The sequence below is a fragment of the Hippoglossus hippoglossus genome, chromosome 22 (assembly GCF_009819705.1).
Source record: "Hippoglossus hippoglossus isolate fHipHip1 chromosome 22, fHipHip1.pri, whole genome shotgun sequence".
Lineage (NCBI taxonomy): Eukaryota > Metazoa > Chordata > Actinopteri > Pleuronectiformes > Pleuronectidae > Hippoglossus > Hippoglossus hippoglossus.
The window spans coordinates 7,143,028-7,156,534 of NC_047172.1; the positions used below are offsets into that span (position 1 = coordinate 7,143,028).

At 43.9% G+C, this 13,507-nt stretch overlaps 1 protein-coding gene across 9 annotated transcripts in view; it reads left to right on the forward strand.

The window, feature by feature from the left end:
- The first annotated feature begins 1,094 nt into the window (after positions 1–1,094).
- Positions 1,095–13,507, forward strand: part of meis2a (Meis homeobox 2a) — an 81,893-nt gene continuing 69,480 nt past the window's right edge. For 6 of the 9 annotated variants that reach the window (XM_034575706.1, XM_034575709.1, XM_034575710.1 and 3 more), the window contains exons 1-6: positions 1,095–2,142; positions 2,656–2,882; positions 4,432–4,573; positions 4,855–4,905; positions 5,378–5,428; positions 5,984–6,133. In XM_034575706.1, coding sequence (XP_034431597.1) covers positions 2,131–2,142; positions 2,656–2,882; positions 4,432–4,573; positions 4,855–4,905; positions 5,378–5,428; positions 5,984–6,133 — 633 coding nt within the window. In that variant the 5' untranslated portion in view covers positions 1,095–2,130. Of the gene's footprint in view, positions 2,143–2,185; positions 2,436–2,655; positions 2,883–4,431; positions 4,574–4,854; positions 4,906–5,377; positions 5,429–5,983; positions 6,134–13,507 lie in introns of those variants that run through there. The other 3 variants (XM_034575708.1, XM_034575712.1, XM_034575715.1) reach the window with 3 other exon arrangements.

A 13,507-nucleotide genomic window follows, 5' to 3' on the forward strand; every position in this document is an offset into this window, starting at 1 on the left:
TTTATGTAGAAGAAGAAAAAAAAAATCTTCCGAGTCATAGCAGGGTCTGCCGGGCTGGTTGTGTTTACAGAGTGCAGGAGCGACTTGGAGACGGTGGATGCCTTGGCTCTCTGCGCACCGCTCTGCAGCTCCTTCCCGGGGTATTGCACGTTGAAATGTCCACACAGCCGTTTGTCAAACCCTGCAGTGCTACACTTCCCACCCCCCCTTTATGCCAACAAACATAACAGTTGTCACGGTTTCATTTATTAACTCCTTTTCTCTCCTAAAAAGAAAAACCAAAAAAAAAAAAAAGAAGAAGAACCCAACTGCTATTTCTGCAATCGACTCCCGAGCAAGTCTGCTTTTGGTATTTTTGTTTTGCTGGGAGAGTTTATTGACCCTCCACAACAGTAGCCACAGCCCATCTCCCTGAGCGTGTCTACTTTAATCCTAACCTGTGAATAATTAATTTCCACCATCAAAAATGTCACGGAGCCATAAATGGAGCCTTTATGTGAGAACCTATCAATACAGCCATGATGCCATATTAGCACTGATGGAGCTAAATATTAAAGGGGATAGATGGCCTGCTTCTGTTTTGTGCGTGTAAGTGCTCAGACTCCAAAAGGAGCTTCAGTGCAATCGATGGCCGCAGCGTTGCTCCTCCTCTAAACTTCAATCTCCTCACATGATTGATGATCTCGGGGAGCTTTGATAATTGACTACTCTGAGGTAAAGGCACGGATTTCTATCAGGAGAAGGGATTGGACGAAAGAAACACACAAAATTACTTTCTCCACTTTTTTTTTTTTTAACTTCCTCTCCCTCTTGGAAAAGTTCATTCAGGGATTAGAGGGGTGCTGCTTGCCGTTTAATTTGCTAAATAAGACCAGAGCAATAATTAGCTGAAAGATTAGGAGGATGTAGGCACACCGACGTATAACCACACAACTGATAACAAGTACGCATCGTGCATAAGATGTCGTGGTGATTTCAACTGCAGGTGCCTTTATAATCTTTTGTTTCACTATAAGGATGAGAAATATCCATTCATTATTTTTAAATCTTCCCCCGGTGTGATCATTGTGCCGTGCGTAAAAGTTTGGCTGCGCCGTGCGTAAAACTGCTTAAAAATGAACTTTTTAGCTGTAAATCCCACTTCATGCAGTTTATTTCAGTCAATGTTGTGTCAGTGTAACTCGGAGCAGTTGCAGCCCAAGTGTCCGCACTGGTAACAGAAGGAAAAAAAAAAAAAAAAACACCTCCCTCATTCTGCCCTTCTCTGCTGTTTCTTCTATAGGGTTCTTCTCGGCGAAAGGGAATTGGGTGGGAGTTTGGATCTGCGTTGGTTTGGCTTTTTTTTACCCCCAGTGAGGAGTTGAAGCCGTCCCTGCGCCTCGCACACACTCTGCATATCACAAGAGTTGGTCTCTCCTCTCTCTTTTCTGGAGCTGCTGTAGGACTGGCTATGGCCACCACCACTTCCGGGATCCGTCATTTCATTCGCCCACCGCTCAGCGCTGCGAACTGACTCTGTTTCTATAAGCAAGCTAGCAGCCAACCTGCCAACACTCGCTGACACTCACTCATCTCAGTCTCGCCAGATAGACGAAATACCTACGGGGGGAAAGAAAAGGAAAGATCTGAGTCGCAATCTCTTAATTTCTCCTGCCTTTTTTCCTCCTCTTCTTCTTTTTTTTTTACAGTGATAATAAAACAAGATAGCGATCTGGAAGCATTAAAGGAGACGCGGACTTGCGGGATGAAAACGGACTAAAAAGATTCGTCCTTCTCTTGAACATCATCACCAACCGTCATTCATTCATTACCTTGACAACCTCTGGCTTTGATTGACAGCTGGAGTGGCAAAAAGCCATGAGACACGACAGTTTAGTTACATGCAGGTTGTTGATGGGCCGATTGTAACCTTCACTTTGGCGCATTTTTGCCTTTTTTTCCCGAGGAAAGAGGGAAAACGTGAAAAATTGCAAAACTCCTCGATGCTACGCTTTCAACTGAACCACACTGGCGAATAGGAGAATTCGCAAAGTTGGTCGAAAAGAGGAATCCTGCCACTAAATCACTTTCTAACCGGGACTGGGATATTAAATATACGACAGATTCAGGAGTTTATTGGAGCGCAGCCTGATGGCGCAAAGGGTAGGTTTTAAATCTGCTACACTTACCTGCTCAAATCCACTGTAGGGAGGCCACCGTATCGATATAACCTCTTGTCGGGTGGTGGCGAATTTGCTAAGTATTCATATCAAAGCAGCGATATTTGACATTTTTGCAGCGGCGCCCTTACTCCTCAAGCAGAGTGACAGCCTGCGCCTTTACCGTCCGCCTGCACGGAGAGTCGTGGAGCAGTTTCACAGGAGACTCCAAACTAGTTCGCTCTCTCCACTCGGCAAACTCTCTTTCGGGAAGCATCTAAACTCATAATGTTTTTGGTAAATGACAAACCGTATTCACATATTACAATATCTGACGCTTTTTCCTCCCTGGCTGCAGCGCGTTTTCACAGCTACAGCCCATTAGTTTTTCCTCCTTTGCGTGTATTCAAAAACGAGACGGCATGCTTGTTTAGTTTTTTTCCCCCCCTGTACTTTTCACATTTGTGTAGAAAGTAACCGGGCAGCCCGCTGACTTCTGCTCTGATTTGATCCCCAGTACGATGAGCTGGCCCACTACGGTGGGATGGACGGAGTCCCGGCGTCGATGTACGGGGACCCGCATGCGCCCCGGCCGCTTCCCCAGGTCCACCACCTGAACCACGGACCGCCGCTGCACGCCAGCCAGCACTACGGAGCCCACGCTCCCCATCCAAACGTTATGCCCACGAGCATGGGCTCTGCTGTCAACGACGTTTTAAAGAGGGATAAAGATCAAATTTATGGGTAAGGTTTGCACGACCAGAATACGCGTGCACATGTTGTTATTATTATTTTCTTCTATAACTTTTTTTGCGTTTCTGTAACTTTGTTTTGTTGGAGCTTCTCTCCCACCAGTAAATTTAGACAGTGTTTTGTGCAGGTTTGACCACAATTTCGGAGCTCTATTGTTGGTCAGGGGTGTTGTGTTGATGTGTAATTTTATACGCATTGCAGAAGGCATCGTCAAGGCTGCAGTGAGTAAGAGTATAAGCCTCGAGCTTGAAATACAAGCTATAAAATAATGTGGAAGCTCTTTGTGCTCAGCCCAAGCCAGAAAGTCACAGACTGCGTGGAAGTATAATAATAATAAAAAAAGAAACATTTTCAACATCATAACAAATCCACGTTAGAAACTTTGCTTTAATATTTCAGAGCTCAGTTATTTGTCTAACCTTAAATACTCTTGACTCTTTTAATCGTTCTCGCTGATACGTGCAGTAACTTGTCAGTTTTGTAAAACGCTATTTGCAGTAACACACACAAACACACACCCAGCGCGTTATTACGCACCGTGCGTCTTTATAATTCCTCTGCTGCGAGATTATTCTCAATTAAAACACAGAAAGCGTGTTTAGTTTTCAGATGTTGCTCAACACCACTTGTGCGCAGAAAGTGCTATAATCCACAGTGTATCATTATAATCTGGGATGTAGCAGAGCAAATCCACTTCATCTCTTTTACGCACATGTGGAGCAGAGTTTACCTTCATTCGTAGACTGACACACATTTAAATGACATAAATTAACAAACTTACACCAGTTGTATGAAGTTAACAATTTCTTAAAAATAGTGTTTTTCTCATTTAGATTATAGATTTGACTTCTAATTTCTTTTAATGATTTTCACTGACTGTGTGTGTCATGTTGTTAGAAGTTAGGAGTTTTACACATTTTAATTCCCTCTGCGTCAATGTTCGAACCACAGGCCTATTAAGGAGGAATAATTAAACTCCCCGGTGCCTCACTACGCCTCTGAAAAAATTATTATTTCACTTCAAAAATTTTCGCAAACTGTATAATTTCTCAAAAGTCCACAACAGCAACTTGTTTCTGCGTCCGTTTTGTTTTTTGTGGAGTTTTGTTGACTTCTCTGCTGTTCATAGTCTGCACTGCAAGAAATGTCAGTCGATTCATGTCACACGCAGTCCAAAAATCCTTCATTTTGTCAAACCGAGAGATTGAAATATATCCAGATGTGTACTCAGCCCTTCTTATGAATCAAAACGGCTTCTAAAAAGAATAATCTCGAATCCAGTTTGACCTTTTTTAGTTGTTGTCTGCCTCATTTTAAGAAGCGTCCACGTAGGAAACAGTAAAGAGACGTGCGTAAAAACAATAGAGAAATTTGTCAAATGATCTCATCCAACTGTCTCATTGTTTTTTACTTGCTTTAGGAGAACTGATAGATATTTTATGGGAAAAGACAGATACGCAGGTTGCTTGGACATTTTTTGCAGTGGGCTTTGTGGAGCCGGTGTGCCGCTTGTGCTCAGGCTGTGTTTCCCTTCTTGCAGTCACCCTTTATTCCCACTGCTCGCACTGGTTTTTGAGAAGTGTGAGCTGGCGACGTGTACTCCGAGGGAGCCCGGCGTAGCAGGCGGCGACGTCTGCTCCTCAGACTCCTTCAACGAGGACATTGCAGTCTTTGCCAAACAGGTCAATTTTGAAATATTAAAAAAAAATATTTTCATATATTTTAGGATGTTGTGGCTGCGTCATGGCACATGGTTGTCTGCCCGCTTCATAATGTTTTGCAGCAGAAAACTTTCTTATAATAAGGTTAAATGATAGTGTGTGTTCTCTGCAAAATTTACGTTGTGTCATTTATGAAATTTGGAGTTGCATTATCATCATCATGACGTGCCAGTTTGGAAAATTACGCACACATTACGCACATCTCAAACTAACTTTGACATTTGGTGTGTGTCATTTTTTAGGTCCGAGCAGAAAAACCTTTATTTTCATCAAATCCAGAGTTGGACAATTTGGTAAGCTGCACACTTTTTTTTTTCTCTGACCTCTCTGCCTCTCAATGACCGCCGCTTATCGCTGCGGTTGTATAGCAGCCTCCACCCTGCCTTGTTTAGTGGGGTGGGGTGGGGGGGGATATACACTCTGGAGTGTCCGCAGCATCCACACTGTCAATAAAGTGAACATATGATTTAAACTTCCGCACACATGTCAGATCAGCTCCGAAGTGAAGCTGTGTGACCACATGAGCCGCTGTCATTGTTCCCTTCCAACTGACCCAGCTGACCATGCAGTGTGTAATGACTCCAAAAAATATGTATTCTTCTCCCTGGCTGGCTGTGGTGCGGGCTGCTCCACTGTGTTATTATGACGAGTGGATTATCATATCATATAATAATAATAATCCTGCACACGTGTAAAAAAAAATAAAATATCGATTGATTTGTGATATTATAATTTTTTTTTTTTTCACATTTTCTCCCCTTTCAGATGATACAAGCCATACAAGTATTACGGTTTCACCTATTGGAATTAGAAAAGGTAAATATTGTGAATGTTCCTCTGAGCACCTGCACACACACACACACCCTGTACTTTTTAATGGAGCTGATACTATTAAACGTGCATGTGTCCTATAGCAGATATTAAAAAATAAATAAACCAGGCATGCATTGCATTGGAAAGTTTCATATTTTTTTAAAGTTTACACAAAATATGCCGTTTTATTTAACCAACTATTTGTGCAGCAGAAGCGAATATTGATCAGTGGCGCTGCAGCCCTCTTTGCGCACGTTGCACACTGTTATTGATCCGCAGATTTTGTTTCAGCTGCTCATTATTTCGCCAGCTTTAACGGCATGCTCTTTATTTCTTGTCGTTCAACTTGTTGCTGCAGTCTCCCGAGAATAATAAGCACTGCAACAATTTCACTATTGTTTCCTCGCCCGACCGATAATGCCCATTAATTGGAGTTATTCTTGGACTTGGCTGCATGGAGCGTTTCCCCATCCTGGAAAAAAAAAAGGAATAACCCACAAAAAAAAAAAAAGAAAGAAAGAAAACCAACAACGGTGTTTTCTGACCCCTTTTTTGTAGGTGCACGAGCTCTGCGACAATTTTTGCCACCGGTACATCAGCTGTTTGAAAGGAAAAATGCCAATAGATCTAGTAATCGACGAACGGGATGGCAGCTCGAAATCAGATCACGAAGAGCTCTCGGGATCATCGACTAACCTTGCAGATCACGTAAGTAACGCAACCTCTTGTATTCATGGTGTGTGCTGTGGTGGTGTGCGTGTGTGCTGCTGCTGCTGCTGCTGTGGAGAGCACGAGCACGACTGGAGCTTTGAAAGTAGGAGACAAAAAACCCAGTCAGATTTGTTTTGATGCTTCTCAAAACGCAAACTTTTTGGGGACTACTTCCCCTCCGCTCGGTGCGTGACCCCGCTGTGCCATCAGTAAATAGAGCGTGCTCTGTTCTTGCAAGGAGAATCTGTCGATCGATGCTCTGGGGTCAAAAGCTATGATGTGATACAATAGACTGAGTTATTGTTTTAGTCTTTTGATTAGGGGCGGTCATGTGTGCATAATGCGTCCGTGCTTGCTTGTGTGGCTCCAGTGTGTGTGTGTGTGTGTGTGTGTGTGTGTGTGTGTGTGTGTGTGTGTGTGTGTGTGTGTGTGTGTGTGTGTGTGTGTGTTCAAGGCGCTGCCGTGCGTAATGGAGAGTTGCACGCTGAAGGAGAGAGAAAAAACGTGAGGCAATTATCTGTTACGCAGGTTTAACGTTAAAGCAGGGTATCAGCGGTAAGCTTTAGCTTTAGGCCAATATTTAAAAAGAAAGGGGCTTTATATTTGGGGCTGTGGGAGCTGGATATGGCCTGTGCGTAAAGCTGTGGATTTTTTTCTTCCTTTGCTGCAGAGGTGGAGAAAGTGGTAGCCTATTGAAATAGATCTCAGGGCTAAAGGCTTACCATCAATGTCAAGTTCACAAGGCATATGATGGTTCGTCTGGAGGCCTTCCACTGCTGTTGATGTTAATGTGTTTAATTGTTTCGTATTGATTGCCGTGTGGTTGCTGCTCTGCACTGGCTCTCTCCTCTGCTCCCCGTTTTATGGCTGCAGGCTCCATAATGCTGAATTCAATTATATGCACCTGAAGTACAGGAGCTTTAAATTTGAGGATCGATTCCTCTGGTTTTTAAATCGTGCATTTTTTCGGTGTAATAAACACAGGCTCTCCTCGCTGCGTGGATCGAGCTGACACGTGTATTATTGAGTTTGATATCTGTGAATTATTGCGTCCTGTGTGCGTCAGGCTGTACTGTTTGGGTGGTGGGGTAAAAAAAAAAAAAAAAAAAGGAATGAGCGCAACAAAGTGACTAGTTAATATCTGCGCAGCACAAGGCCAAGCCTATTAGGAATTAAAGCAGATTTAAGTGTTATGCAGAGTCACTGCGCTGCATCTGTTGGGTCTGGCTGGAGGCCTAATAGCGTCGGATTCCCTTCTGAAAGCCCCGGCGCGTTTACAGGGCCACGCAGCGCACCGCACAACAAGGTGAATTAAAACACAATTGGCTGCGGGGAAAAAAGAGACGCCGACGTCGGTCTGAGAAACGACAATATTGTGGCCCTCCAACACAAGTGCAGAAATGAGGCATGCTGTTGTTTATGTTGCAGAGATTAGATAAACTAGCCTGTTTAGTTTCATGGCAGATGGTTGATACTCAAGCCAATTTCCAACGGTGTCTCCCCTTGTGCTCAGACACTGCAGCTTTCTTTTTCCTTTGCCACGGGTCCACTTGTGAGGGAATATATATATATATAATATATATATATATTGATAATTAGAGAATTAGATGTGCCAATAAAGCAAATCAGCAGCAGCAATAAACAAAGGAGGCAGCATGACAAGCCATTTGTCTTGATGTCATTTGGACTGACCACCTCATTAGGTGTTTAAGTTTTAGGGGCTTTAATTCACTGGTGTGGCACCAGTGAACTTTTTTATTGCACAGCACCTATAACTGCTGGGCTGGATTTGAATAAAGCAGAGATACAAAAATATTTTTTTTGGCTTGTTTGCTTTTAGATCTGTGTCTGAGCTGAAAATTGATTTCAGACACCGACATATAGTTATTCTTTTAAATAAATAAGAATCCGGCACCTTAGTTGCACAATATGTTTTCTTCATTTAGCATTTTATGTTATATGATATAATAATTGCACAGCCCTGCACAATATGTTTGATTCTGAGTTTAGGTTACGTTTTTACCCACTTAAGTTCAGTATTTTCTTATATAGTACTGATAAATTTGTTAAGCACTCACCGAGCCTTCTACTTTTACTTCACCCGGATAATTCTTAAGTGTATTTCTTGCCCTGAATGTCTGTTTGATGCAACTGGGATGCCTACATTTTCCGTGGGGACCAATAAAGCCTCTATCTATAGTTAAGTACAGTGTGTGTATGATAATATTTGCAGAAAGTGAAACTGTCGAGGTTAAATGTCAACAGTGCAGCCGTGATCTAAAAACCTTGTAGGCTAGTAAATAGTTAACTTCTTCAGCAGTCATATCCACGTCCAATTAAAAAAGACTCCATGCCTAAAATGTGTTTTGAATATTGAAAACAATGCACAACAAATGCAACTGGCTGCAAAACTGCACCAGCGCACGGGAAGCAACATTTCTGTCCTGCTTGTCCTGATTTATTTATTTTATTTATTCGTTTGTGTTTGGCTCTATTTTATTATTCATTTCTGTCCTCGCTGCTCGTTGCGGAGAGGAAGGCAGTTTCATAGTTAGATATGCTAATTTATTTAGTTAGAATCTCTCACGTCCATTTTTCTTTGCTTTGATATGCATTTTTAATATATAGCCCTGGGCTACATCTCATTTGGCGAAAGTTGGTTTTTCTGGAGATGATGAGGCTCTTCACTGTGAAGGAGGCAGCCCATTGAGCTTGTTTTTATGTATGTGTGTGTGTGTGTGTGTGTGTGTGTGTGTGTGTGTGTGTGTGTCCTCTTTCTGTTCCCCCCCTCATACCTGACAGTGGAGCGTAATAAGCGCAGTTTTATTTACACTTGAATGCTGCATTGTCTTAGAGATGATTGGATTATGCTGCAGCATAAGAGCGAGATGAGGTCTTTGCTGACACTGTTGATTTCCCGTCTTCGCTCGCGGTGACTGTCTCGACCATGTGAGCCCACCCAGGGCTCGGTGGCCCTCCCCAGATAAACCCTGTCCCGTTTGAAAAAGAAAGGAAAAAAAGATGTATTACATATGAAAGGTGATGGAGGGTGAGCGGTGTAGATTTGCAAACGGTTGGTACAATGTGTGTGTTCTTGTCAATGGTGTGCTCTCTTGTCTTTTTAATTAATGAATACAATTTCTGTCTTTTCTGTGCTACATCCAATTAGGGAGGCAAATAGAATTAATGGTGTCTGAATATTATCTGTTCTAATGAATTAGCCTTTGTGGCGTCTCGTGCTATTGTGCTGCTTCCTCAGTCAAGCTCACATATTAACAGAAGGCTTCTCATTTCCTCCATGCATATGCTTATATGCCTTTTGAAACTGCTTTTGAATCTCTGCACACTTGCAGGTTTGTTATACAGAGCGTCTGTAGGATTTGCAGGACTCGGCGCTGTGTGTTGGAGAGCTTTGCTCAGGGAGTGATAGTAGTTCCCATGGATGTAATGGTGACGCTTATCTTGACTTTGCATGGCTGGAAAGGGAAAGAAGGGAGAAAGAAAAAAAAGAGCTTTCTGTTTACATTTGATTCTGTGCTACAGGCTCAGGGCGCAGCCGACCATTGGTCAGATGTGGTGATGTCACAGGTTCAGTCAAAGTAATGCAATCGTTCATCTCGTGCCCATGTTGTGATTTACTGTGTGTATGAGGTGGGTGCTTAGTAATGTCCTGTTTTTGTACATCACCGTGCACGGCACACACACACACGGCCCTCTGCCTCCGCTCTGTGGACAGCGAGCCCTCGGGCCGAGCTGGCCTGCTGAACCGTGGAATCTCTCCCCGTTCTGGAGGTGTTCTAATTCAACTAGCTTTGTTCTCCTCGGGGACCAACTATGTTTGGATCTCTCCCTCTCTCTCTCGGTGCATCGCTGCCTTGGACTGCTCTGTCTGTTCCACACAATTGTTTTGTGATGGTGGGATGTCTGGCCTTACATTTCCTATTTGATTAGTGTTCAGAGACGGGGCCCTGTTGGCAGGCATATCTAATCATCACTACCGTGGCTGGAGAGAGGCTCGGCTCACTTGTTGCGTCTCACATGCTCCCATTCCAGGGATGAAAAATAGTCCCTCAGCAGTCACGTTGAGATCATGAGAAGTTGCATTGAAACACAACATATACAGCTAATGACAGTAAAGACATATATTTACATACTCATCTGAAAGCTCATATTTTAGAGTTATTTGTTAAAAGGAACAAATGAAAGTGGAATTATCCTTAATGACTTGTCTGTTTTATATTTCTGCCACTTCATATTTGGGGATGTGTCATTTTGATGTGTGCCAAACCCATGAATCACAATAGTTGTCAATTTAAAACAAAATGTAATCTCTTCTTTCTGAAGACATATTTGCACATGTAATGTGCCATTCACTACTGAGGTTGTTTGTTTTTGCCTCAGCGAAAGTTTTCCAGCATCTATGCAATCAGTCAATCCCTCATGTCTGTTAAAACACGCTGCAGTGAATTATTAGCTGCTAAATTAAGGCCTCTTTATATTCCGGATAATTGAGGGTGTTGTAAATGCTCAGCTGTTCAATAGAGGTGCACCTACACTTTTCTAAAGCGCCTGTGTGTAATTACGAGCTCAACCCGACAAAAAATGTGCGAGGAGTTTTTTTTTTTCTATGTTTACGCCGTGTGGCAAGATGTGTCTTGAAATGTCAGGTCGCTTTATGATTTATGGACTAGTGTGTTTCTGTTGTGTCAGCGATTCTGCACACGGGATCCCTGTAGCTCACACACACACACACACACACACACACACACACACACACACACACACACACACACACACACACACACACACACGGCTAGCCGCTCTCAGCCTACCTTACACTGCTACTACACCGACATATTTCTTCCCTTCCCCTCCAGGTTCCAGGGGAATTTGAGGGAAATTCAATGATGCCGCTAAATCAATTTTATTTGAAATTCCTAGGGATGTAGGCAGAGTGCAGTGAGGGAAGTGAGATTGTGCCAGGCAGGTGTTTGTAAATGAGAAACAGGGGACAGGAGCAGAGGAGACGGCAGCATTCTCCCGCTCTCCTGTGGCCTGGCTGCACTACAAGCCTTCTCCCCCATATTGTCTCCTGCTTTATTAATTACAACTTGTATTATCAGCCGCCAGTTGCTAACCCCAGCAAACAGAAAAAGGCTGCCCCTAGAGACCACGCTCCTTTTGTATCTTTTTCTCTATCTTGTCCTCTTGTGTTTGTGTGTGTGTGTGTGTGTGTGTGTGTGTGTGTGTGTGTTTGTAGGTGTGCGTGTTTCTGCCTGCACATTTATTTGAGATTGCTTGCTGGCGTCCTCCTCCTCCTCCTCCTCCTCCTCCTCCTGGTAACACTGCTCTTTAACACAATTAGTGAAGAGCATGGAGTGAACCATGTTTGACTCCTAATTATGCCCAGCTTTAGGGAATAGTCACATGGGCTAGAGGCCTTTTTTTTTTTTTTTTTCTCCTCTTTTGATTCTTCCTCTATGTTTTATCGAGGACTTACTCGTGTAGGTTGAAGAAGTCTGTTTGGGTGACATGATTCTTTCGTTGCTTTTTCTTTTTACAACTTGTTTGAACTTTATCAGACCCACGGGGATTATGACAAAATGGTTGTGTGTGTGTGTTTGTGTTGTGCGGTGTCTGATGATGCACCCTCCGTGGCTCGGAGAGGCCCACTAAATTATTCATGGGAAGGAAAAGGCTGTTGCTTTTGTCGCCTTGTTGAGCGCGGAAAGTTAACGCTGTTGTTTTGATATTTGTCGGCTCCTTCCGCAGACAGGGTTGTGAATGAGAGGTGACTTACAGGTATTAAAAAAAAAAGGGTAGTGTGTGCTTCATTAAAAATATCCTCGACATGGATAGTTCCTACTATACACTGCTTTATTATTATCGGGTCATATAAAGTGCTGCGGTGTGCTTTTTGCCCCATAAGAACCAGACTAACAAAGCTGTATCTATATCCCTGCACACGGGCCCATTAAACCCACAGGGTAGCAAATCACAGCAAAATATCATTCCCTTTAACACTATTAGCTGAGGTGTCTTTGAATTTAATTTAGTGCCAGCACCATTAAAAATGACACATTACTCCGCAATGATAGCTAAATTAAGTCCTATCGATTCTGCTGTTGCATTAAAACCATGCTGTGGCCATTGCTGGCAAGTGTGTGAGAGAGAGAGAGAGAGAGAGAGAGAGAGAGAGAGAGAGAGAGAGAGAGAGAGAGAGAGAACAAGTGAGCCAGAGTGTGTGAGAGCAGCGAGCGTAGTCGTTCAGGTCTGTCTCACGAGCGGCTGGCAGACTGTGTCTCACTGTGAGGAAGCAGAACCCAGTCATTTTCTTCTCCTGGAACAACAACAGCCCGTTCGGTTGCACAGAGACCAGCTCTGCTTAAATACATTATGCACCCGGGAGTCTGGGATTTGTTTTTTACCTCTGCTTCTGTGTTTCATATGACAAAAGGCAAAATTAAAGTGTGTGAGACGTTTGATGTGCTTTCCCCACATTATTGATTTCACTCAGACGAGACTAGGCTGTGTTGAGAGCAACAGAAAACAGACCATATGTTGATCACTGGCCCATCACCATCAGCCGGCGACACTTTCCCCTTCCGTTCACTTGAAAAAACCCTCGCATGGGTTATTGTTCACCCCGTCTCCTTGCCCCTCTCCCGAGCAATTCTCCGAGCTCTTTATCTGATTGCCATTCGGCGAACAGCTGACGCTGAGAGGGCCTTGAGTGGAGCGGAGGGTCTGAAGGGCCTTGTGTGTTTCTGTCTGCTGTTTTCGGCTCCGAGCTGTTTAAGAAAACAGCCCTCCTTCCCCAAAAAACTTAGCAGATAAAAGGGCCTCGCTCACGGGCATAGCAGCAGCCTCGCCTCCGCAGCAGAACAAGCCGCAGCACATCAGGACTGCGCACCCAGGGGAGCCTCAGCAGCCGCTCGTCTCGTAGCCTCTGTATCCCAGCAAACCTCCACTAGTCTGCAGGCCCTATCCTGTCTGTCCTCCTCCAGTACAACTCACTCTGACTGGGGCAACAAAGCAGGCGGGCAGGCTCCTCTCTGGCGGGGAGCTGAGGGAAAAGAAGTTCATCAGGAACACTACTGAAGTTAGACAAAATGGTAAAAACGCTCTCTTTCTTGAAATATTCTGTGGCGTGTACATTTTTTTTTCTTCTGCTTCTCCGTATGTATATGTGTGTGTGTGTTTGTGTGTGTTTGAGGAAGGAAGAAAAAAACAAAACAACCAGAGCGGGAACTGAGAAGTGGGTTGAGGTTTGTGGGGAGCCTTGGTGCAGGCCTGTGTTTGTTTGGCTTGGGCTCTGCTCATGGGGCTGCTTCTCTTGGGCCCCAGACGACGTCGGGGCGGACGTTGGCC